The sequence below is a fragment of the Salvelinus namaycush genome, chromosome 2 (genome assembly GCF_016432855.1).
Source record: "Salvelinus namaycush isolate Seneca chromosome 2, SaNama_1.0, whole genome shotgun sequence".
NCBI lineage: Eukaryota > Metazoa > Chordata > Actinopteri > Salmoniformes > Salmonidae > Salvelinus > Salvelinus namaycush.
Genome location: NC_052308.1, coordinates 38,936,368 through 38,962,121, shown reverse-complemented (window position 1 = coordinate 38,962,121; position 25,754 = coordinate 38,936,368). Strand labels below are relative to the sequence as shown.

At 42.5% G+C, this 25,754-nt stretch overlaps 1 protein-coding gene across 1 annotated transcript in view; it reads left to right on the top strand.

Annotated features, from left to right (window-relative positions):
- The first annotated feature begins 8,227 nt into the window (after positions 1-8,227).
- Positions 8,228-25,754, top strand: part of LOC120021596 (SLIT-ROBO Rho GTPase-activating protein 3-like) — a 52,778-nt gene continuing 35,251 nt past the window's right edge. The window contains exons 1-3 of the mRNA XM_038965398.1: positions 8,228-8,299; positions 18,846-18,897; positions 22,524-22,719. Coding sequence (XP_038821326.1) covers positions 8,228-8,299; positions 18,846-18,897; positions 22,524-22,719 — 320 coding nt within the window. The remainder of the gene's footprint in view (positions 8,300-18,845; positions 18,898-22,523; positions 22,720-25,754) is intronic.

Below are 25,754 nucleotides of genomic sequence, written 5' to 3'. Positions count from 1 at the left end.
TATATGAACTGTAATTCAGTAAAATCTTTGAAATTGTTGTATGTTGCTTTTTATACATTTGTTCAGTATAGATTGCTAGGATTTCAATAACTTTCTTATGGAGGATTGGCAGTTTAATTTATAACAATGGGTTTTCCCACTTAAAGATGCACTATGCAGAAATCCCTCCACCATTTCCTGGTTGCTGAAGTTCGAATAGTCAGTATATGTAACAAAATAAGCAAGTATAGTGTAGAGCCTTCAAACTCTACGTTGGACCTCGAAGCCAGTTCCATTGCATTTTTTCATTGTTTCCCTGTAATCAGGGACTGATTTAGACCTGAGACACCAGGTGTGTGCAATTAATTATCAGGTAGAACAGAAAACCAGCGGGCTCTGGACCGCATAGGGTAAGAGTTCAATACCCCTGGTGTAGAGAATCATTGTACCATCTAAACTGCTGTGAAATATCTTTTCCACAACTCAAAATATTGTATTTTCAATTGTTTGAAGCTGGTGTACAAAACCGAAAGTAAAAGATGCAAAAACTACATTTAATAAACGGGAAGCATAAAATTTGCGGAAATAGAATAGATCTACTGCTTCTCAGACTTGCTTTCAATGAGACTGACAAATCTATAACTCACATTTCCATGTAAGTTACATATTGCAGCTTTAAGTCAACATTCTGTGATGTGTGGAACCCCAACCATCTTTGTGGTACCATTTGAAAGTAGACATTTTTAATTGTATTCACATGTTAATACATTTTTTAGCAAAAACATGATACCCACCCTGTATTCAAGAGTATGCTGTCTCAACCGATGGTGGGCACAAGACAAACACCTCAGATTATGTAAAATAGGGTATTTTCTACAACATATATGATCATGAAAAACATCTGAGTTTAGGTTTTTAGATAATTGACTTTAAACAAACAAAAAATACAAATTTGTGTTAAACTTTTTTTCTCATTTGACAACCCAGTTTGTAAGTTTTAAATAATGTGAAAGCTTAACTGTTTCTATTTTCCAGTGAAGAAGACAGATGTCTCATGAAGGGGTAAGGTATGCAACATGGGTCAATCTTGAGCACCTCTATCTCCTGAATATTTTGGCGTTTAGGTCCAAAAAGTCACTTTCTGACCACTTCTACCATGGGCAAACATATATGGAAAGTTCGTTCAAATCACAAGGGGTAGAGTCAGAAAGTGATTGAAGTCATATGGAACGACCCAATGTCCATCTTTTCAAATGTTATTTGTTACATGCGCTGAATACAACAGGTGTAGTAGACCTTACAGTAAAATGCTCACTTACAAGACCTTAACCAACAATGAGTGTTAAGTAAAAAATAGAGAATAAAAGTAACAAATAATTCAACAGCAGCAGTAAAATAACAATAGCGAGGCTATATGCAGGTGGTACAGAGTCAATGTGCGGGGGCACCGGTTAGTCGAGGTAATTGAGGTAATATGTACATGTAGGTAGAGTTATTAAGGTGAGTATGCATAGATAATAGGTGAGTATGCATAGATTATAGGAATTATAGGACTATTTCTCTCTATACCATTTGTATTTCATATACCTTTGACTATTGGATGTTCTTATAGGCACTATAGTATTGCCAGTGTAACAGTATAGCTTCCGTCCCTCTCCTCGCCCCTACCTGGGCTCAAACCAGGAACACATCGAAAACAGCCACCCTCGAAGCATCGTTACCCATCGCTTCACAAAAGCCGCGGCCCTTGCAGAGCAAGGGGAACAACTACTCCAAGTCTCAGAGCGAGTGACGTTTGAAACGCTATTAGCGCGCACCCCGCTAACTAGCTAGCCATTTCACATCGGTTACACCAGCCTAATCTCGGGAGTTGATAGGCTTGAAGTCATAAACAGCGCAATGCTTGAAGGATTGCGAAGAGCTGCTGGCAAACGTACGAAAGTGCTGTTTGAATGAATGCTTACGAGCCTGCTGCTGCTTACCATCGCTCAGTCAGACTGCTCTATCAAATATCAAATCATAGACTTAATTATAACATAATAACACACAGAAATACGAGCCTTAGGTCATTAATATGGTCAAATCCGGAAACTATCATTTCGAAAATAAAACGTTTATTCTTTCAGTGAAATACGGAACCGTTCCATATTTTATCTAACGGGTGGCATCCATAAGTCTAAATATTCCTGTTACATTGCACAACCTTCAATGTTATGTCATAAAATTCTGGCAAATTAGTTCGCAACGAGCCAGGTGGCCCAAACGGTTGCATATACCCTGACTCTGCGTACAATGAACGCAAGAGAAGTGACACAATTTCCCTAGTTTAATATTGCCTGCTAACATGAATTTCTTTTAACTAAATATGCAGGTTTAAAAATATATACTTCTGTGTATTGATTTTAAGGAAGGCATTGATGTTTATGGTTGGGTACATTCGTGCAACGATTGTGCTTTTTTTGCAAATGCGCTTTTGTTAAATCATCCCCCGTTTTGCGAAGTTGGCTGTCTTTGTTAGGAAGAAATAGTCTTCACAGTTCGCAACGAGCCAGGCGGCCCAAACTGCTGCATGAACCCTGACTCTGTTGCACAGAACGCAAGAGAAGTGACACAATTTCCCCAGTTAAAATAAATTCATGTTAGCAGGCAATATTAACTAAATATGCAGGTTTAATAATATATACTTGTGTATTGATTTTAAGAAAGGCATTTTTTTTCGCGAATGCGCTTGTTAAATCACCCGTTTGGCGAAGTAGGCTATGATTCAATGATAAATTAACAGGCACCGCATCAATTATATGCCACGCAGGACAAGCTAGATAAACTAGTAATATCATCAACCATGTGTAGTTAACTAGTGATTCTGTTAATATTGATTGTTTTTTATAAGTTTAATGCTAGCTAGCACCTTACCTTGGCTCCTTGCTGCACTCGCATAACAGGTAGTCAGCCTGGAGTGCAATGTAATCGGCCATGATCGGTGTCCAAAAATGCCGATCACCGATTGTTATGAAAACTTGAAATCGGCCCTGATTAATCAGCCATTCCGATGAATCGGTCGACCTCTACTCTGTAGTGCCTTATGGTCGGAGGCCGAGCAGTTGCCATACCAGGCAGTGATGCAACCAGTCAGGATGCTCTCGATGGTGCAGCTGTAGAAACTTTTGAGGATCAGAGGACCCATGCCAAATCTTTTCAGTCTCCTGAGTAAGAATAGGCTTTGTCGTGCCCTCTTCACGACTGTCTTAATGTGTTTGGACCATGTTAGTTTGTTGGTGATGTGGACACCAAGGAACTTGAAGCTCTCAACCTGCTCCACTACAGCCCCGTAGATTCGAACAGGGGCGTGCTCGGTCCTCCTTTTCCTGTAGTCCACAATCATCTCCTTTGTCTTGATCACGTTGAGGGAGAAGTGGTTGTCCTGGCACCACACGGCCATGTTTCTGACCTCCTCCCTAAAGGCTGTCTCGTTGTTGGTGATCAGGCCTACCACTGTTGTGTCATCGGCAAACTTGATGATGGTGTTGGAGTCGTGCTTGGCCGTGCAGTCATGAGTGAACAGGAAGTACAGGATGGGACTGAGCACGCACCCCCGAGGGGCTCCAGTGTTGAGGATCAGCGTGGCGGATGTGTTGTTACCTACCCTCACCACCTGGGGGCGGCCCGTCAGGAAGTCCAGGATCCAGTTGCAGAGGGAGGTGTTTAGTCCAAGGGTCCTTAGCTTAGTGATGAGCTTTGAGGACACTATGGTGTTGACCGCAGAGCTGTAGTTAATGAATAGCATTCTCACGTAGGTGTTCCTTTTGTCCAGGTGGGAAAGGGCCATGTGGAGTGCAGTAGAGATTGCATCATCTGTGGATCTGTTGGGATGGTATGCAAATTGGAGTGGGTCTAGGGTTTCTGGTTAAGGTTAAGGTGTTGATGTGAGCCATGACCAGCCTTCCAAAGCACTTCATGGCTACGTGAGTGCTATGGATCGGTAGTAATTTAGGCAGGTTAGCTTAGTGTTCTTGGGCACAGGGACTATGGTGGTATTACAGACTCGGACAGGGAGAGGTTGAAAATGTCAGTGAAGACACTTGCCAGTTGGTCAGCGCATGCTCGTAGTACACGTCCTGGTAAACCATCTGGTCCTGCGGTCTTGTGAATGTTGACCTGTTTAAAGGTCTTACTCACATCGGCTGCAGAGAGAGTGATCACACAGTCATCCGGAACAGCTGATGCTCTCATGCGTGTTTCAGTGTTACTTGCCTCGAAGCGATGAGAAGAGAGCTTTCGACGAGATGTCTTGAGGAGACAGTGAAAGAACCAGGGATGTCCTTTTTAATCAATAACGTTCTATAATGTTTGGCCCCGGAGTAAGTTTATTTTACATCATCTTCTTTAATTTTCAGACTCTCATAAATAAAAATGTGTTAGTGCTGGAACTATAGAGGGTCTGACTGGGGAATCTCTCTCTCTCCCGGCAAACAGTTCAGAAACGCCATAAATAATGTATGTTGTCAGCATGAATTATGGAACCATGAAATGGTTTTAGTGTCTCTCTGCTGATGCTAAATACAGTATGTGAGTGCATCCCAAATGGCACCCTATGCCCTACATAATGCACTACTTTAGGGTGCCATTTGGGACGTAACCTGTGACTGTTGAAGATGGGACCACCAAAACTCATGGAGGAGATTGAGAGAGAACTAGTAAGGGAGGAGTGTGTATGTACAGTAACCGTATCAGAACCGACAGACGTACAGTGTGGAACGCATCCTGCAGCCTGGGTTTAGGTGCCTAATTTGAGATACTCTGTTTTTCAGCTAACTCCATTTTGAACTCGATTTCCAACAGTCTGACTGACTGAGCCAGCCCTCATACCCCCTTCATTCCTATAATCTGTCTTAAATCAACCCAGCAGAGTTGAATATATTGTAGCTGGTTGTAGATCTTTCTCCTGCTCTCCGCTAAAACCGATGGCTTCTCCAAGTTGACACATTAAGAGGATGAAGGTACAGTACATCCTCTTGATCACGTACCTGCCAATTAGCATACACTTTTACCCATAGCCACTTACATTATAGTGAGTGCATACATGTTTAGTAAGTGTATGTGATCCCTGCAATAATTGAACTTACAACCTTGGCATTGCTATAGCCATGCTCTTACCAACCAAGCCGCACAGGCCCACATATAGAATCCTCTACCCTCCAACCTGTTTGTAGAAGAATAGAAAAGATAGGCAATATAGCCCTCAAGACAAGTGGCTGATGAATTCCACAACTAAATAGTCTGATACATGCCACAATGGAGCCCCTCTGTTAGACATGTTTCTAACAAACAACATCCCACACACTTTTTGTCAGTCAATCTACCTTGTACTGAAGTAAGAAATCCAGTGATCTTTGCTCACAACTAAAGGGTAAGATGCTGTGTCAAGCAGATGCCAGACACGTGTATTATCCTACTTGGATTGAAATATTGTAACTCATTTTAGACTGTGCTTGCAGCAAAGACACTGAAACCCTTTTATCCCCCCTGGAGCAGGGTGTGACCATAGTGCATCATGAAGAAACGAAGCTGCTCTCACTGCTTTTTAATGAGAAATGGAGCTACACACTGCAGCATGTTGCTGTAGTCTGCTGAAGTCTTGGTTGGCTCTTTGTGTGTGTGTGTGTGTGTGTGTGTGTGTGTGTGTGTGTGTGTGTGTGTGTGTGTGTGTGTGTGTGTGTGTGTGTGTGTGTGTGTGTGTGTGTGTGTGTGTGCACACGTGCATGCATGTGTGTCTATGCCTGCGTTCATACATGTCTGTGTACGTGCATGTGAGTGCGTGTGTATTCACGGCAGTGTGTGTGCGATAGGGCCATCACAGCTGAGAGGACGTCTCAGTTTCAGGAAAAGCTTTTAAGCTGACAGCTTAAGCTCGTTTGCAAGGCTGTCTGGGATCAGTTCAGTTGGGAGTTATAAGGGCTATACTCTGGCATCGGGGTCTAATAGTGCTGAGTAGGTAGCTGACTAAACAACATTTACTGTAGTGCAGTCAGCCAGCAGCCCTTTATTGCTGTCTATTTCCAGGCCTGCAACAGATTTCTGGACATAGATTATTTCTTGGTTGCCTGGTCTCAGATCTGGTTGTGCCGTCTTGCCAACTCCTTCGGTCATTGTCACGGCTCCAACATGGACCGTATGAGTTGGAGAGACAGATCTGGAACCAGGCTACTTTCTTGGGAGAATTTGACTTGAACATACCATAGGGTGGCGCACAATTGGCCCGGCGTCGTCCGGGTTAGGGGAGGGTTTGGCCGAGGTAAACCGTCATTGTAAATAAGAATTTGTTCTTAACCGACTTAACCGACTAGTTAAATAAAGGTTGTGGTGGGGAGTCGACTCCAAAATAATCGATTCCTCGACTCCTTGCCTGTTGACTCCCATTTCTGGGTGTCAAGCTTCAGTATTTTTGCAATTGAGAAAACTAGTTGCCTTAGGCTACTTCCGAGAATACTAACTCTCGCAACTTTTACAGCAAAGACAGAGAGAGCTTGCGAGGGGGGGGGGGGGGGGGGGGGCACAGCCAGGCACCGGTAGGCATGTCGGCTACCAGGCAGACAGTCAGAACCATGCATCGGTAATCAAAAGATGTATAGGCTATTGCAATGCTGTATCTCTCAATTTCTTGGCTTGCAATGTTTCGCGCAAGTTCACTAAAGTACGGGCTATCAATTAAGTTTTTGGAAATGGCAAAGTTCCCTTTATCATCCATAAACGCATGTTAAATGCAAATGCAGTTCAGCAGCTCAAATCAGCAGGATGGGGGCATTGTTATTAGGAGGGACATCTACCGTGGATCGCTAAAATGATGATTATGATCACACTTCATCAATTGAAATATTAATGGGGACACCTATACATTTGGCAGCCAAGCTCGAGTTGTCAGTGTATAGCCTATTATTATCATTTAGACGTGACTGTGAGTGCGCGGCATCATCCCATGGGATCTGTCAAGGCTGCGCACAGCGGAAATATCACTGAAATATTCTAGTTCCTACAGATCACCTTCTATATTCAAACAAAATTAGGCCTTCTGAAGGCTAAGTTGATGAGGAAATTTGCAGCATCATGCTCATGTCAGTCCTCTGGAATGCAAATGTAGTCTTCCTAGTAGGAGACTGCAATAATGAGGTGGTGTGTACGTATCCGTTTTGGTCGTCGAGCAAGAGTCGTGCACCAAAAATCCTGGAGTCAAGCACCACTACTTGAACAGTGTTGAAGGACCAACCAACTTTCCGTAACCATGACGAAGAGTCAACGCTGTTAAACCTATAATAACTGCGTTGACAGGTCATGACCGATGACATCATTATTTACCTTGTCATGACACTGGCTGTGGTATGTTGTCCAACCGCTCATTAACCTAGTCACTTCCTATGAAGGATGTGTCAACTATTGGTATGCGTCAGAATGAACCAAAACTAACCTCCATTAATGGTGTCGTGTGTGAAAATGTTAATGAAGAAGAGTTCACAAGTCGCACCACCGCCTTTATACACCTGCCCATGATCCTTTACACAGACAATCAAATTTACTCATGATCAAAACATGTATTAAAATGTCTTTAGTCCTTGAAGCATCTTGGTGATTTTATTACAGTAGATTTATTAGAATAATATTACCAATCATTTTTATTAACCTTTTATTTAACTAGGCAAGTCAAATTCTTATTTACAATGATGGCCTACCCCGGCCAAACCAGGACGACGCTGGGCCAATTGTGCGCTGCCCTATGGGACTCCCAATCACAGCCGGATGTGATACAGCCTAGATTCAAACCAGGGACCGTAGTGACACCTCTTGCACTGAGATGCAGTGCCTTAGACTGCTGTGCCACTCGGGAGCCCTAATATACAGTATAGTACATTACAATACAGTGTGATTTATCCAGCAGGTAAAGCGGTCAGACTGGAATAGACCACAGTTCTTTGTTCTGTGCATAGCTACTGATGTCTTTGTATGAGCGTATGTATGGTTGACACTGTGCATGAATGTTTATTGAATTACTCAGCCTGTTTTCATATTCGTGTCCTATAGTAGCTGGCTATACTAGCCAGACTTGAGAAAACAGTTTGATGTGTTTGAAGTGGAACCCAGCTGCAATCTGTTAACTGACCTTGGTTTGCATCCATACACATATTTCCATGCGTTTGAAAGAATCTCAATGGATCAGCTCGACTACAATTCAGTCACAGGCCATTAAACAAACCTCTAGATGCACTGCAGCAAGGCACTGCTGTTCACCCTCATCTACCCCTTCTACCCCCCATTCCTTCTCAACTGGAAAGTAAAACCCACTGAATGAGGTTTGATTGACCTGGATCATGGACCATTTCCCCTCCCTCTGTCATTAGACTCATTTGGAGTCCGTCCATTTAGGTCTTATGCTTAAATGCTTCATTTGGTTGGATCTAATTTGATGCATAAACAATTATTAGCCAGATAATGATAATTGTGTGAAAAAAAACAAACAAGTTAGACAGACCCACAGGCCTAAAAATGGACCAGCCTATCTGGCATTTGTCTGAAATGCCAGATGTCTAGTCCGTCCCTGTGTGGCATTGAAGTATGGTGCGCAATGTGTTAGTAAGTGAAGGTATGCTAGCCTATTATTTACAGTAGTCACAGAGGAAGACATTATTGCAGTTTAATTTCATTTGATCAGTCTAGGAGAAGAAGACGCATGAGAAGGTGTGGTGTGTGTGTGTGTGTGTGTGTGTGTGTGTGTGTGTGTGTGTGTGTGTGTGTGTGTGTGTGTGTGTATAGCCTGTGTTCCTCCTCTCTGTCTCCACCGTAAAATACATTTATTGCAGTAGATCTGCATTCCATGACTGTCTGGGTTGGTTGACGCCCCTCTGCTAATCAGTATTCATCATGAAGAAAAAATGCCTTGACCTTTCACTGTCATGAGATCATGACAGTGTAAGCAATAATGTAGCCTGATTCCCAGATCTGTTTTTTGTCTGTCTTGTAAACACTTGTGGTGTTTGGCGTGACAATTACCATAGGAGTTGGCAAGACTGCACAAAGAGATCTTGGACCAGGCTAGTAATAATGCCTCAACCCCCTCACCCCATGTTCCACCCACCATGTGTGATATCCTTTCACCCCTCTCCCTTTTCTCTCTCCCCTTCTGCACTTCTGCTTTTGTCTTCTATGGTAATAACAACAACGCTTATTGCAAAAATCAGCTACAGATTAAGGCAGAATTGTGTGTCGAGACACATCTAGACATAGGAAATCAATGTGAGGTGATTGTTATGGCCATCATAGCTGAGCCCAGTCTGTCTGTCGCCACCCTTTCCTCCTGTCGACCTCTATCTCTGTCCGTCTCTGCCCCTGTCACTGGCTGGATGCTGATGCCCTCATTAAAGCCATTTGTTTCCACAGAGTGAGATAGACATTGGAGGATTACAGCGAGACATAGAGATGCATTTGTGAATTCAACCAAAGGGTGTGTAAAGACATGCCATAGCAATTACGGCTCACCCGAGACAAGCGTTCACAGGAAACTGCCTTGCTTTGTGCCAACTGATGTCGGAGTGTGCGCCTGTGTAAGGACGCATGTGACCAGCCACGCGTGGATAACAGCAGAGAGAGAGAGAGACAAGCCCAGAGACAGTGCCACTCACTCAGCCCCCCCCCCACCCTGTCCAGAATCAGGGAACATCCCGCGAGAGAGGAGGGAGAGGTGCATTATAATAATAATAACAGTCCCGCTCTAAATGCATCTGCTACCTACCTAATGGACAGTGTTACAGAGGGGAATCAAACACTGAACTGACTGAATAGGTGTCTGCTATTACAGTAATAGATATATTTATAGAGACACTGGTTATGGCCATTGTGATAGAAATCACCTCCTAATTGGGAAAATTCCTCCGTATATGTTAGCACATTTGTTCTGTAGCTGTATATCTACACCATAGCACCCCTGCTGCGGTAGCACCTGCATTGCGTCAAACAATACATGTAACTATATCCACACAAATCCCAACTGCGTGTGTCTGTGCGCCTTTGTGTGTGTGATGTGAAACAACAACTGTACATATCCACGAACTTAGCACAAAGCAGGATCAATGAGTTAGCCGGCTAACTTTGATAAGCAACCAGAAATAACTATTGATTTTATGCTTCATTAAAAAAGCTAAACTTAAGGGACTTTCACACTAAAATGGTTTGTTGCGTTTCTTTTCGGAACTCTGGTGAGTTTACCCCTTAGTTCGGTTTGTTCTATCTGCACTAAAAAAATCACCTTGGTTCGCTCAAAAAGGGTGGTCTCTGTCCGATTTAAATTCTTTTCATGGTGCGGTTCGCTGCCAGTGAGAATGCAGTCCGGACCAAACACAGGAAAATAACCAAAGTTGCATATTATTATTGGTTGTTTGACTGTGAACATTTGATGAAATCATAACTTGAGAGCTCTGAAACATTCTGTGACTAGCAGCACATTTAGCATTTAGCGGGTAGTGTTGCTCTGCCTTACATGCTACCTCAGTGACGCCCCTGCCCCATGCGAGTCTCAGGCTCAGCTGGCTCCGGTTGACAGCACCCGGTTAGGGCCTCCAACCAGGGTTATGGGAAACTTTAGGGTAGACTGGGCTCTCAAACCCTGGCAGGCAGCCAGTCTAGGAGATGGACAAATCCAATTACAAAGCCACACGTCCTCAAAGGCTGACCAAGCGGATACAGGAGTCCCATCTCCCAAACGTCTGGAAAGGCGGATGAAGGCGGCAACTGATAACTGGCGAAATTGTATGCACTCACAACTGTAAATGACTCTTGTGCAGTTTTGCTAAATTACTATAATGTATATTTATGAGTGCATCCTATGCAGATTAGGGGAGATGGGGACTATACCAGGGAAATAGGCTACTGAATATAGCCTATTCACATCGCAGTCAGAGGCTATTGGGCAGTGTCCTCCCACATGTTGGAAGACCAAAGCGAAGGTAACTACTACCAATTGGATCCCCCGAAATTGGGGAGAAAAAAGGGGTAAAATATAAAAAATTTAAAATAAACACTTTCAAAGCAGAATTACTTTCCCATTGTTCCTCAACTGTAGTGTATGATATACGATTTTCTAGCTCTGAGTCTCTACTTTCATCCAATGTAAAAAAAAAAAAAAAAGAACACTTTCAAATTTTGCTGCATAAGACTGAATCGAGCCGGTCAGTCACATATGAAGATTGGGACACGCAAGTGATGCTTCATGATAATCATAAATTTATTTATCCTTAGTGTTATTGTCCAATAAACAAATAACTTGCATGGACACGTGGTATTGTTTCGGAATTTTGGTTCATTTGACATTTGACAATGTGGAACCAACCAAACCAAATGAAAAAAATACAATGTAACAAATAGTCTAACTCAAACTATAGCTCAAAATTATGTTTGAAAACGACATTCAATGTCTTTTTGTTTGTTAAATCAAGTAGACCATGCCCATTTCAAGCTTATCTTTCTACAAAATAAAATGTTTTATCAGAATATTTAGAAAAGTGAGCTGACTAACTCCATAATCCTGCTTTTTGGTATACCCCCTCTGAGGCTTTCTTTCTTGTTTTTCATATTTCGCTGTGGTTTTAAACCGGTGTCTGGGGGTAATTCATATTTGGGTCCAGAGCTGTAGCCACTGAGCTTTTATTGAGGAAAACAAACACCTGGCCCAGAATTCAACAACAGATGGGTTAATTGACATCTCACTGACTGTGCTATGGGCTCTGGAACATCTGAGTCATTTTGGCAAAATACATTAGCTACCAATAAAAATAAAAAAAACTCTAACTACAGTGATGCCTGACTAAACTAAACAGAGCACATGTTTAATTCTAAGATGGAAACATCGAGCCATACATGCTTATGACAAGTAATTTGTACAACACATTATAATACATTATACCTGCAGGCTTGAAGTAAAGTCAATGTTACCAAAATATAGCTATTTATTCACCTTTCCTACAAGACTGCAGCTTTTAGAGCATAGTTGTAGATCAGTGGAGGCTCCTCAGAGAACAAAGGGGAGGTCCATCCTCAGTGAATTTCATAAAAATAGTTAAACATTAAAGTTATCCTTTTTAGACAAAAGTATACTAAATATGCCACCAAATAATTGATTACAATACACTTTTGCAATGAAGGTCTACAGTAGCCTCAACAGCATTCTGTAGGGTAGCACCATGGTGTAGCCGGAGGACAGCTGATTTCTGTCCTCCTGTGGGTACATTGACTTCAATACAAAACCAAGGAGGCTCATGGTTCTCACCCCATTCCATAGACTTAAACAGTAATTATAACAACTTCCGGAGGTGCAACCTGTGCATCGATTCTGTATGGGTTTCAAGGGCAGTCCTGTAACTCTGTAGAGGCCTGCAGCATCCAGAGAACTGTGCACAAACTGCACATAGAGTACCATCCTTCCATAGCCTTTACTGGCCATAAATAACTAGAGCTAGGGCTCTAGGAAGAGAAGGCAAACATCATGAGGCTATTATCTTGATCACACTGATAACATTATAGTATCAAACAGTCATTTTGATCCTGTCATAGAGTGAATTCTTAATGGCACCCTATTACCTATATGCGCCTTGGTCAAAAGTGTTGCACTATGTGGACGATCCCATGCCAGCGGGAGCGGAAAATATTTTTGGTATCTCAGATTGTTCTCGCAATTATTACATAGATACCTCATTGAGAGGAAGAATGTTTGAAATGCTTTTTGGGCATTTCCACGGTAACAGAATTACGCTTTTACTCTCTTTTTACACTTTTTAAAACTGTATGCAAAACAAAAAACATTTCAAAGCTTAACAAACCATACAACTCTATGTACAAGGACTACTTTTAACATTTCCACTGACATTTTTTACAAAAACTAATTGAGTAGAAGAACAGTACAGATGCAAACTTTGGTAACGGAATTATGGTAAAATCTCCCTCAGTTTGTGAATACGTTTTCCCAAAACTCTGTTAAATATCGGCTCCAAATTAAGATTCGAAGATGTCTGCAGAAAGAATGGGTTATCAGCTATGACATGGCACCTTGAGTTTGAAAAATAAATTTTGTTTATTGAACTACAGTAAGTGAAGTGGTTTTACACCTGGTAATTGAATTACGGTACCGGAATTATGTCATGGGTGCCTGATCTGTTCTACACAGAAATGCATAATTAAGGATATGAATTCTTCTCATGTTTCACAAGTTTGGGCATCACAGCGCAACACAGCAGAGCACAGTGCAGTACAATACAGCAGAGTAGAGTATAGTTCAGGACAGTAGAGTGCAGTACATCGCATCGTAGAATAATAGTGAAGATGAACTACGAAATAACAAATATGGAATAATGTAGTAACCAAAAAAGTGTTAAACAAAACAAAGATTTTAGATTCTTCAAAGTAGCCACCCTTTGCCTTGATGACAGCTTTGCACACTCAACTAGTTTCATGAGGAATGCTTTTCTAACAGTCTTGAAAGAGTTCCCACATATGCTGAGCATTTGTTGGCTGCTTTTCATTTACTCTGCGGTCGAACTCATCAAAAACCATCTCAATTGGGTTGAGGTCGGGTGATTGTGGAGGCCAGGTCATCTGATGCAGCACTCCATCACTCTCTTTCTTGGTCAAATAGCCCTTACACAGCCTGGAGGTGTGTTGGGCCATTGTCCTGTTGAAAAACAAATGATAGTCCCACTAAGCGCAAACCAGATGGGATGGCGTATCGCTGCAGAATGCTGTGGTAGCCCTGCTGGTTCAGTGTCTTGAATTCTAAATAAATGACTGACAGTGTCACCAGCAAAGCACCCCCACACCATTACACCACCTCCTCCATGCTTCTCTTAGTAGTGGTTTCTTTGCAGCAATTCAACCATGAAGGCCTGATTCAAGCAGTCTCCTCTGAACAGTTGATGTTGAGATGTATCTGTTACTTGAACTCTTGAAGCATTTATTTGGGCTGAAATCTGAGGTGCAGTTAATTCTAATTAACTTATTCTCTGCAGCAGAGGAAACTCTGGGTCTTCCTTTACTGAGGCAGTCCTCATGAGAGCCAGTTTCATCATAGCGCTTGATGGTTTTTGCGACTGTAAATTTTCAGTGTTGTCAAAGTAATGATGGACTGTCGTTTCTCTTTGCTTATTTCAGCTTTTCTTGCCATAATATGGACTTGGTCTTTTACCAAATAGGGCTATCTTCTGTATACCACCCCTACCTTGTCACAACACAACTGATTGGCTCAAACACATTAAAAAGGAAAGAAATTCCACAAAGAACTTAGAGAGAGAGAATGTTTTCTAATACTCCTTTTCCATCTGTTTATCCAGAAATCCAAACCTTTACTTATGCCAAATTTTGAAGATGGAAAAATTTTGAAACATGTATTTATGCCTTCATTTCGCAAAAATATAAACTCTTAGCTTTCATTTTACACCCAATTGGAAATTCATGTTGGTGCTCGTGGGTCCTTTTGGATGGAAATACCCTTTAAGTGGAAATTTGGGGATTTTTTTTTTGCATCCTGGAAGACCCGATAATCTGTGACCCCCGTACATGATACAGAACAACATCTTGGTATCATTGAACTTCTTTTAGTGTTCTCTAAAATATTTCACATTCATTTATTCAACATTAAAAGTATTAATATCTCAAAACGACCCTTTTTGATTTTGTTAATTTTAAGACATTGTATGGAACTATATACTCCACAAGTACACTGAATTCCAGAGTGGGCTTTCTGCAATTTCTGAAGGTATGATACATTTTATGAGCACCACCAACACAGTGAATTCGCACTGAGCTAAAGGGTAGAGCTACCGCTTTCAAGGTGCGGGACTCTAACCCGGAAGCTTATAAGAAATCATGCTATGCCCCCTGACGAACCATCAAACAGGCAAAGCGCCAATACAGGACTAAGATTGAATCGTACTACACCGTCTCCGACACTCGTCTTATGTGGCAGGGCTTGCAAACTATTACAGACTACAAAGGGAAGCACAGCCGCGAGCTGCCCAGTGACACAAGCCTACCAGACGAGCTAAATCACTTCTATGCTCTCTTCGAGGCAAGAAACACTGAGGCATGCATGAGAGCATCAGCTGTTTCGGACGACTGTGTGATCACGCTCTCCGTAGCTGACGTGAGTAAGACCTTTAAACAGGTCAACATACACAAGGCTGCGGGGCTAGACGCATGTGCTGACCAACTGGCAGGTGTCTTAAATGACATTTCCAACATGTCCCTGATTGAAACATGTTGGTATTACAGACTCAAGCAGACCACCATAGTCCCTGTGCCCAAGAACACTAAGGTAACCTGCCTAAATGACAACCGACCTGTAACACTCACGTCCGTAGCCATGACGTGCTTTGAAAGGCTGGTAATGGCTCACATCAACACCATTATCCTAGAAACCCTAGACCCTCTCCAATTTGCATACCGCCCCAACAGATCCACAGATGATGCAATCTCTATTGCACTCCATACTGCCCATTCCCACCTGGACAAAAGGAACACCTAATGTGAGAATGCTATTCATTGACTACAGCTCAGCGTTCAACACCATGTTACCCTCAAAGCTCATCACTAAGCTAAGGATCCTGGGACTAAACACCTCCCTCTGCAACTGGATCCTGGACTCCCTGACGGGCTGCCCCCAGGTGGTGAGGGTGGTAGCAACACATCTGCCATACTGATCCTCAACACTGGAGCCCCCCCAGGGGTGTGTGCTCAGTCCCCTCCTGTACTCCCTGTTCACCCACAACTGCATGGCCAGGCACGACTCCAACACCATCATTAAGTTTGCAGACGACACAACAGTGGTAGGCCTGATCACCGACAACGATGAGACAGCCTATAGGGAGGAGGTCAGAGACCTGGCCGGGTGGTGCCAGAATAACAACCTATCCCTCAACGTAATCAAGACTAAGGAGATGATTGTGAACTACAGGAAAAGGAGGACCGAGCACGCCCCCATTCTCATCAAACGGGCTGTAGTGGAGCAGGTTGTGAACTTCAAGTTCATTGGTGTCCACATCACCAACCAACTAGAGTGGTCCAAGCACACCAAGACAGTCGTGAAGAGGGTACGAGAAAGCCTATTCCCCCTCAGGAAACTAAAAAGATTTGGCATGGGTCCTGAGATCCTCAAATGTTTCTACAGCTGCAACATCGAGAGCATCCTGACTGGTTGCATCACTGCCTGGTATGGCAATTGCTCGGCCTCCGAACGCAAGGCACTACAGAGGGTAGTGCGTAAGGCCCAGTACATCACTGGGGCTAAGCTGCCTACCATCCAGGACCTCTACACCAGGCGGTGTCAGAGGAAGGCCCTAAAAATTGTCAAAGACCCCAGCCACCCCAGTCATAGACTGTTCTCTCTACTACCACATGACAAGCGGTACGGCTTGTCATGCGGTAGTAGAGAGAACAGTCTATGACTGGCTTCTCAACAGTTTTTACCCCCAAGCCATAAGACTCCTGAACAGGTAATCAAATGCCTTTCCGGACTATTTGCATTGTGTGCAACCCCTCTTTTACACTGCTGCTACTCTCTGTTTATCATACAGTTAATGTCGGAAGTTTACATACACTTAGGTTGGAGTCAATAAAACTTGTTTTTCAACCACTCCACAAATTTCTTGTTAATTAGGACATCCACTTTGTGCATGACACAAGTAATTTTTCCAACAATTGTTTACAGACAGATTATTTCACTTATAATTCACTGTATCACAATTCTAGTAGGTCAGAAGTTTACATACCCTAAGTTGATTGTGCCTTTAAACAGCTTGGAAAATTCCTGAAAATGATGTCATGGCTTTAGAAGCTTCTGATAGGCTAATTGACATCATTTGATGTCCTCAATTGGAGGTGTACCTGTGGATGTATTTCAAGGCCTACCTTCAAACTCAGTGCCTCTTTCCTTGACATCATGGGAAAATCAAAAGAAATCAGCCAAGACCTCAGAAAAAAATTGTAGACCTCCACAAGTTGGTTCATCCTTGGGAGCAATTTCCAAACGCCTGAAGGTACCATGTTCATCTGTACAAACAATAGTACGCAAGTATAAACACCATGGGACTATGCAGCCGTCATACCGCTTAGGAAGGAGACGCGCCCTGTCTCGTAGTGATGAACGTACTTTGGTGCGAAAAGTGCAAATCAATCTCAGAACAACAGCAAAGGACCTTGTGAAGATTCTGGAGGAAACGGGTACAAAAGTATCTATATCCAGAGTTAAACGAGTCCTATATCGGCATAACCTGAAAGGCCGCTCAGCAAGGAAGAAGCCACTGCTCCTTAACAGCGATAAAAAAGCCAGACTACGGTTTGCAACTGCACATGGGGACAAAGATCATACATTTTGGAGAAATTACCTCTGGTCTGATTAAACAAAAATGTAACTGTTTGGCTTTAATGACCATTGTTATGTTTGTAGGAAAAAGGGGGAGGCTTGCAAGCCGAAGAACACCATCCCAACCGTGAAGCACGGGGGTGGCAGCATCATGTTGTGGGGGTGCTTTGCTGCAGGAGGGACTGGTGCACTTCACATACTAGATGGCATCACGAGGAAGGAAAATGATGTGGATTTATTGAAGCAACATCTGAAGACATCAGTCAGGAAGTTAAAGCTTGGTCGCAAATGGGTCTTCCAAATGGACAATGACCCCAAGCATACTTCCAAAGTTGTGGCAAAATGGCTTAAGGACAACAAAGTCAAGGTATTGGAGTGGCAATCACAAAGCCCTGACCTCAACCTGTAGAAAATGTGTGGGCAGAACTGAAAAAGCGTGTGTGAGCAAGGAGGCCTGCAAACCTGACTCAGTTACACCAGCTCTGTCAGGAGGAATGGGCCAAAATTCACCTAACTTATTGTGGGCAGCTTGTGGAAGGCTACCTGAAACATTTGACCCAAGTTAAACAATTTAAAGGCAATGCTACCAAATAGTAATTGAGTGTATGTATACTTCTGACCCACTAGGAATGTGATGAAAGAAATAAAAGCTGAAATAAATCATTCTCTCCACTATTATTCTGACATTTCACATTCTTAAAATATATTGGTGATCCTAACTGACCTAAGACAGGGAATTTTTACTAGAATTAAATGTCAGGAATTGTGAGAAACTGAGTTAAAATGTATTTGGCTAAGGTATATGTAAACTTCTGACTTCAACTGTATATGCATATTCACTTTAACTATACATTTGTGTACATACTACCTCAATTGGCCCAACTAACCAGTTCCCCTGCACATTGGCTAACCAGGCTATCTGCATTATGTCCCGCCACTCACCACCCGCCAACCCCTCTTTTACGCTACTGCTACTCTGTTTATCATATATGCATAGCCACTTTAACCATATCTACATGTACATACTACCTCAATCAGCCCGACTAACCGGTGCCTGTATATAGCCTCGCTGCTGTTATAGCCTCGCTACTGTATATAGCCTCGCTACTGTTATTTTTCACTGTCTTTTTACTGTTGTTTTTATTTCTTTACTTACCTATTGTTCACCTCATACCTTTTTTGCACTGTTGTTTAGAGCCTGTAAGTAAGCATTTCACTGTAAGGTCTACCTGTAAGATCTACACCTGTTGTATTCGGCATGTGACAAATATACTTTGATTTGATTTGAAAATGGATTCAAAGGGACCTCCCTCTGCTGGTGACTTGTTGAATATGCAATTCTAAAGGAGTGCTTTGATTGGTTTTCTGTGTATAAAATTAGTCATATCATTAAAAGTACAGGGCCCCCTCTGGAAATTTGATGTGTTTGAAGAGTATATTGTTACAAACAATATGCCAAAAAATAAGCTAAATCTAACAGGGTAGTTTTGAGAGTCTTAAAAGGGGCCTAAAATGGGATACAAATGTAAAAAGCATATTGAACATCCTTCCTGCCAATGCAGATCCAATGTGAGAATTGCCAAAACAATCTGAGATTCCAAAAATGTTCCACTCCCACTGGTTTGGAATGCACCCATTGATTACCCTCCATTATCTGATTTTCCACTTAGATGTTCATTTATTATAAATTACCCATAATCTGATAGTTGGATGCGGGAAGTATTACGGTTACATAATAAGAGGAAATCATGTTGTTTGATGCTCTATTTTTACACATGGGGTAGCGAGGCTGGCTGGCAGCAGGACCGTCATTTTTTCCCACTGACTCCTTTCAGCAGCACATACAGTTGAAGTCGGAAGTTTACATACACCTTAGCCAAGTGTATGTAAACTTCCGACTTCAACTGTACAGGCTATTAATTGTTATTGAGAGACTCAGAATGTGGTCCAAATGGCACCCTATTCCCTATGTGGTGCACTACTTTTGACCAGAGCACTACATAGGGAATAGGGTGCCATTTGAGACACAACCTCAAAGTTGCCCTTGTCCCAGCCCATTATACCAATAAACAGAAGGGCTTCTGGGAGGGAACGGAACACAGAAGTGGAACACAGAAGTGGAACTCTGGCCAGACTAGTGGAGATGTATCCAGGGTTCCTTATCCAGGCAGCCATGGAGACCATGAGGGATACATTTCCAACAAGCCGGCCAGGAAATAGAAGGCACACACACACACACACACACACACACACACACTCTTGCTATTTTTGTGCTGCTTTATTCATCAATACAAAAACCCCATTGAGAAGTAAACAAAAGTGCCTTTTATATGCAAGGGGCAGTATAATCTGGTTCATTGATACATTTCTAAAGACTTCCTGTCTGTTTGCTGGGTAGTGCATGATGGGTAAAGGCTGCCAAGCTGGAGACTTGGAAGGGTTCAATCATGATCTCCATATTGCTTAATCACTTGGACTGGTTCTGTTAAGGGAATCGAGAGAAAAGATCAGTTCATCACCACATTATGGAAATGCCTTGGACCATCTGTTCATCTACAGAATCTAAAATCTTAAATACTGTTGTTTTTTACATTATTATTTGGATATTTGTACTGTGCTACTAACTGCGCTGTAAGTGAGTCATTGGATTTTACAGAGCTGCATGTGTGTCTCTGTCTGCATGCGTGTGAGTGAATGTCAGTCTCTGTGTGTGTGAGTGTGTGCTCGTAGCTGCAGAAGGAGCCTTTAGACGCGAGATGCATGTCTGGCTGATTTAGGCAGACAGGATGGAGAATAGGATGTAGGTCAGGGCAGCCTTCTGAGATCTACACATTGTTCTGCGAGCGACCACAAAGAAAAGTTTGTCATTTTAAAATGGCACACATTCTTTGAATTACAAGCTTTCGGCGGTTTGGAAACTATGCTTGTATTCAAAGTCAAAGAATGGGGGAAAATGCCAATCGTTTTTGGTCAGCATTCTTCAATTATAATCAAAATACCTGAGTGGGATTATGAGTTAATGGCGTATGGCTAAATTGAACCTAAAATAACACGCAATGTAGAAACCTTTGCAGTCTCACATCGCCATTGATTTAAGTGTATCTTTAAGCAGCATATCAAACTAGGGTTGGGCGCTATTCAGATTTTCATATCGTCATACCGTCCTTCTTTCATCCCGGGATATACGGTATTACCGGCTTTGTACACAAGGGTGTTCCAATAAATGCCCATTGGTCGTCTGTTACCAGAATGCTAACAAAGTTAGCACAAGTAATATAGGTAGGAGCTACGGAATTTAATTTTTGGTGAGTTTGGACATCTACAAGCGAACATGAACAAGCGACATTATGCAAATTAACAAAGTTTTGACGCATGCTTGTTAGAAGGAAGAACAGTACTGGCTCTGGAGCAGCATGTGTAGAGTGGAGTGGAGTCTGGATTCGCCAGGGCAACAGGCCTACCTGCTCTGCTCAGAGAAGAGGAGGGATGAGAAAACTGTCTGAGAACGGAGAGGAGAAAAAATACTATTAAATTAAGATATTTGTACAGCTGCCACTAACTCATATGAAGGGCTTTGACGTCTCAAACACGGCAGAAAACTAACACAATATGATGCCCCGTCACTTTATTAATTCAGCTACTTACTTAGATAACTAGCAAGGTAAACTTAGGGGTCACGGTTAACACAAGATTCTGCGTTTTTCATACAGGAAACAATATAAAATGCGTAAGAAATATCTTGCTGCCCTTTGTAAACACAGATGTAAAATGCTTCTTATTGTAATTTCTGCTCTGCATCAGACACATTTTGTGCTTCAGTTGCACTTTTCCACTCAGATGAGAATTCACAAACTGTCATTCTATCGGCAGACAACGCTCGAACTGATGTGTAGCTACTTGTCTCTGGTACTTCTCTCAGTGTAGCCAGCCTACTTTTCTCCTGTAAAATGCAATATTAACTTTAAGCAAAACATTAGGAAATGTAGCTGGCTACATTATTTCAATGTTAAACATTAGAAATATAATGGCCATGCATCGTTTTTACAAAAAAAGATCTTGCTTTTTCATTGTAAACTCATTTACTTGTGTGGCTGCCAGCCAAATAGCGTTGCACTTCTGTTGTCTTCTGATGAAAATTAAGCTTTTTTTCTCCCGAATGTGTTGCACTAATGTATTTTCTGTGAAGGAAAACTAAAGTTGCACATCCCTGATCACTCTATTGAAGCAAAAAAACACTGTTGACTTTCGATATAAAACGCGACCCCTGTCAATACACAGCTGGACTCACCTGCTCCCGTTTCTCCTGTTGTGCTATTTGCAAACAAACACATGACTGGCTCAACTGTTCTGGGGAACTGCGGTAAGCTTCATAATGTTAAATAATGTGACAGGTGAAATGAAGAACATCATCTGCTTTATCTCCTAACGTATTGCACAAGTTGACTGCAGGTATTTATTTCAGCAGCTAAAAAATACACATTTATTGAAAAACTTCAAATAAATAGTTTCAACGGTATTTCCAAATACCCCGGTATACTGTGTATTTGGTATACCGCCCAAGCCTATACTATACGCTATAATATTTGAAGAGGTTACCAATAGGAATATTAACACAGCTTTGCATAGTAATCATCGATAGTTATGTACTACTATGTGCAGCTACTGAATGCCTGTATCTCCAAAGCCCTCACATCAGCAGAGCCACACCAGTGCCACAGTGGCTTACTGTGACTTGAGTCCCTAAACGATGATTTAATGTAATGAGGCTTGTGATCTATATGGGCTGACACAGTGTGAGGGGATGCTGATATAGTCTGCTCTCTATCTCGCTGTGCTGGCTTCTGGCTCACAACCCTGGCTTGAGCAGGCCAGCACCTTAGCTACAGTATTCAACAGCAAGCATGGAGAGCCCAGCATAACACATTATAGACAGTGACACCCCAGCAGGAAGCATAGAGCACTCTCCATAGGCAGAGGACAGCAAGATCCAACACGTGCACACACACTTTAAACATTTATTTGGAGAAATGTGTTTTTGTTTGTTCTTTTGTATGTACCTTTGCCTCCTGCCTGCCCACCCTTACGTCCGCAAGACACGTTTACCTTTTTCACACTGCCCCTCTTTTGAAGGTGTGCTTTCCTCATTTCTAATTGTCAGAGATCCGTAACCAGTTGGTGGAGCAGTTCCGATGTCTTGAGCAGCAGTCGGAGTCCCGGCTACAGCTTCTGCAGGACCTGCAGGACTTCTTCCGCCGCAAGGCCGAGCTGCAGTTGGAGTACTCCAGAGGCCTGGACAAACTGGCCGAGCGCTTCTCCGGCAAGATACGCTCCTCCAGGGAACATCAGCACTTTAAGTGAGTATTGTTGTGTGTACTGTCTGTCTGGTAATCCTGTAATTGTGCTATTGTCTTATCATACGACTGTATGATAAACAGAAATGGTATATACTTGACAAAAATATAAACGCAACATGTAAAGTGTTGGTCCCATGTTTCCTGAGTTGAAATAAAAGATCCCAGAAATTTGCCAAATGCAGAAAAAGGTGTATTTCTCTAACATTTTGGGCACAAATTTGTTTATATCCCTGTTAGTGAGCATTTCTCCTTTGCCAAGATAATCCATCCCCTTGACAGGTGTGGAAAATCAAGAAGCTGATTAAACAGCATGATCATTACACAGATGCACCTTGTGCTGGGGACAATAAAAGGCCTCTCTAAAATGTGCAGTTTTGTCACACAACACAATGCCACAGATGTCTCAAGTTTTGAGGGCGCGCGCAATTGGCATGCTGACTGCAGGAATGTCCACCAGAGCTGTTGCCAGATAATGTTAATTTCTCTACCATAAGCCGCCTCCAATGTCGTTTTTGAGAATTTGGCAGTATGTTCAACCGGCCTCACAACCACAGCCCAGGACCTCCACATCCAGCTTCTTCACCTTGTCTGAGACCAGCCACCTGGACAGCTGATGAAACGGAGTAGTATTTCAGTCTGTAAAAAATCCCTTTTGTGTAGTAAAACTCATTCTGATTGGCTGGGCCTGGCTCCCCAGTAGGTGGGCCTGGATCCCCAGTGAGTGGGCCTATGCACACAGACACACACAGAGAGAGAGAGAGAGAGAGAGAGAGAGAGACACATATATATATACACACACACACACACACACACACACACACACACATACATACATACATACATACATACATACACACACACACAGAGACACATACACACACACACACACACACACACACACACACACACACACACACACACACACACACACACACACACACACACACACACACACACACACACACACACAGAGATACACCCACACATGCAGCGAGAGAGAGACACAGACACAGAGACACACACAGACACAGAGACACACACACAAAGACACACACATCCTTATGCACTCTTGCACTTGACCTGACTATGCATCCTCTTGCTTGACATCCTCGTTGGTTTTTGAGTAGCTTCCTCTATGGTCAATTGGTTTTAGTGGAATCTATATGGATGAGATACCGTGTAAACTATCAGAGAATACATGTATCATTCTCCCCTCTTTCTCTAGTCTCCTCTCCTTCTCTATTTTCATATCTTTCTCTAGTCTCCTCTCTCGACACCCCATTGTCCCAGTTGCACCCTCCTCACATTAAATGGCAATCATTATTTCTGTCTTTCAAAGGTGGGATTCAGAACTCACCTAGTGCTGCACTCACTTGGCTGCTAGAATCTCCATGTTTTTAATAATTCCATCCATGCCTCCCTCTCCTCCCGCCCTCGCTCCAGAGCGCGCTCTCTCTTTTTATTTCCTCAACCCCCCGGTGGTCTCCTTCCCTTTTTATCCGTTTTGATCTTTTCAGGTTTTCATTTCAGTGTCAAACTCAATAAAAGAAGAGGCACATGACAAACAGAAAAAACGTTTTCAAGTTGCTCGAGAAGAATGCATGCATGGGGAAAAGGGTCATTATACCATCTCCAGTTCCGTGCAGTGCAGATCACTGCAGTGTTGCTCCCCTGCTAGTAGTGGTCTGTTATCTGCAATGGACAGCTCAGAGACAGCTCTTAGAGTATATAACCTCTATAAGAACGTCTTAGACTATAATTCTGCCAAGATAGTTTACTTTTGATTTAGTGCAGAGCTACTTGCTGGGTCGGGCCCCAATTGAGTTCCTGGAAGCCGACTGTATGTCCAGGATCAATCATTCACATCCTCCACCACAGATAGGGAAGCTATGGGGACTTTTTATTCAAAGGATGCTGGATAAAAAGGAAGGAGCTGACGAGAGCCTCAGATGTGTGGGCTGTGGAGTAGCCTAGGCTACCTGGAGCAACATATTAAAGCGAGTCTCTTTTAACTATCCACGCCAGGAACTTCTTTCCTTATTCTTTTTATTGTCTGTTTTGACATCTTTTCACTTGTATGGTTGGAGAGACAGGAGTCAAGAGCCCCCAGAGTGGGAAAGACTTTGAGCAGGGTTGGAGTCAATTGGAAATTGAAGGCAGTCAATTCAGGAAGTAAATTCTCATACAAAAATACAAAAACAGGTTTTGCAATCACTTCTCTATAAACTGAAAAGTAAATGCAATTTAAAAAAAATTATATATATATTTTTTATTATTTTAAATTCAAATCCCTTCTTAAATTGACTGCCTTCAATTGGAATTGACCCCAACCCTGACTTGGAGAGACTGACTGAGATCAAGACTCTGCTCCTGTAGAAGACTGATATGCATTATGATGTGTCAGTAATAATTAAGGAGAGGAACCTCGACCTGTACACTATCTTTTCATTATAACAATTACATCGCATTAAAGAAACGGGCTCACCGTCATCTTGAAGCAATGTCATGCAGTTTATTCTGAGTGGTGTAGTGCTATATGACTGGTTAGCTTGCTGTTGTTGTGCAGACTCCTTCTAAGTCACTTGTTCATTACTCAACCTGTGGTTATTGATGTGTTTGTAGAAAAGACTAGAGGTTCCTTCTCAAATAGGCTTTTGAGTGTGATGTGCAGAGCGGTGCATGCTTAGCAAAATTTCATAGTATAAAAGATACCTCCCCCCTCACACAATGTTACTTCAGTCAGCATGCTCAGCAGACGACGCCTATCTGGCCCTGTGTGAAGTTATATAAAGAGAGGTGCGTGCTCAGCCAAAGATGCCTATCTGACTGTGATGGTGAGACTTAGTTTCCATCTTTCACTGTGTGCTACTTCCTTTTCCTCCTCTACAGGAAATGAAGAGAATGTGATAAACGTATATCTCATCTCCACATCAAAGCTTCATCTCACCTACAGGCTTTCATTTAACAACACCTCACCTTCTCAGCTGTTAATTTCCACACTAGTATCTGCTAAACTACACTGGTAGATTCCAAAA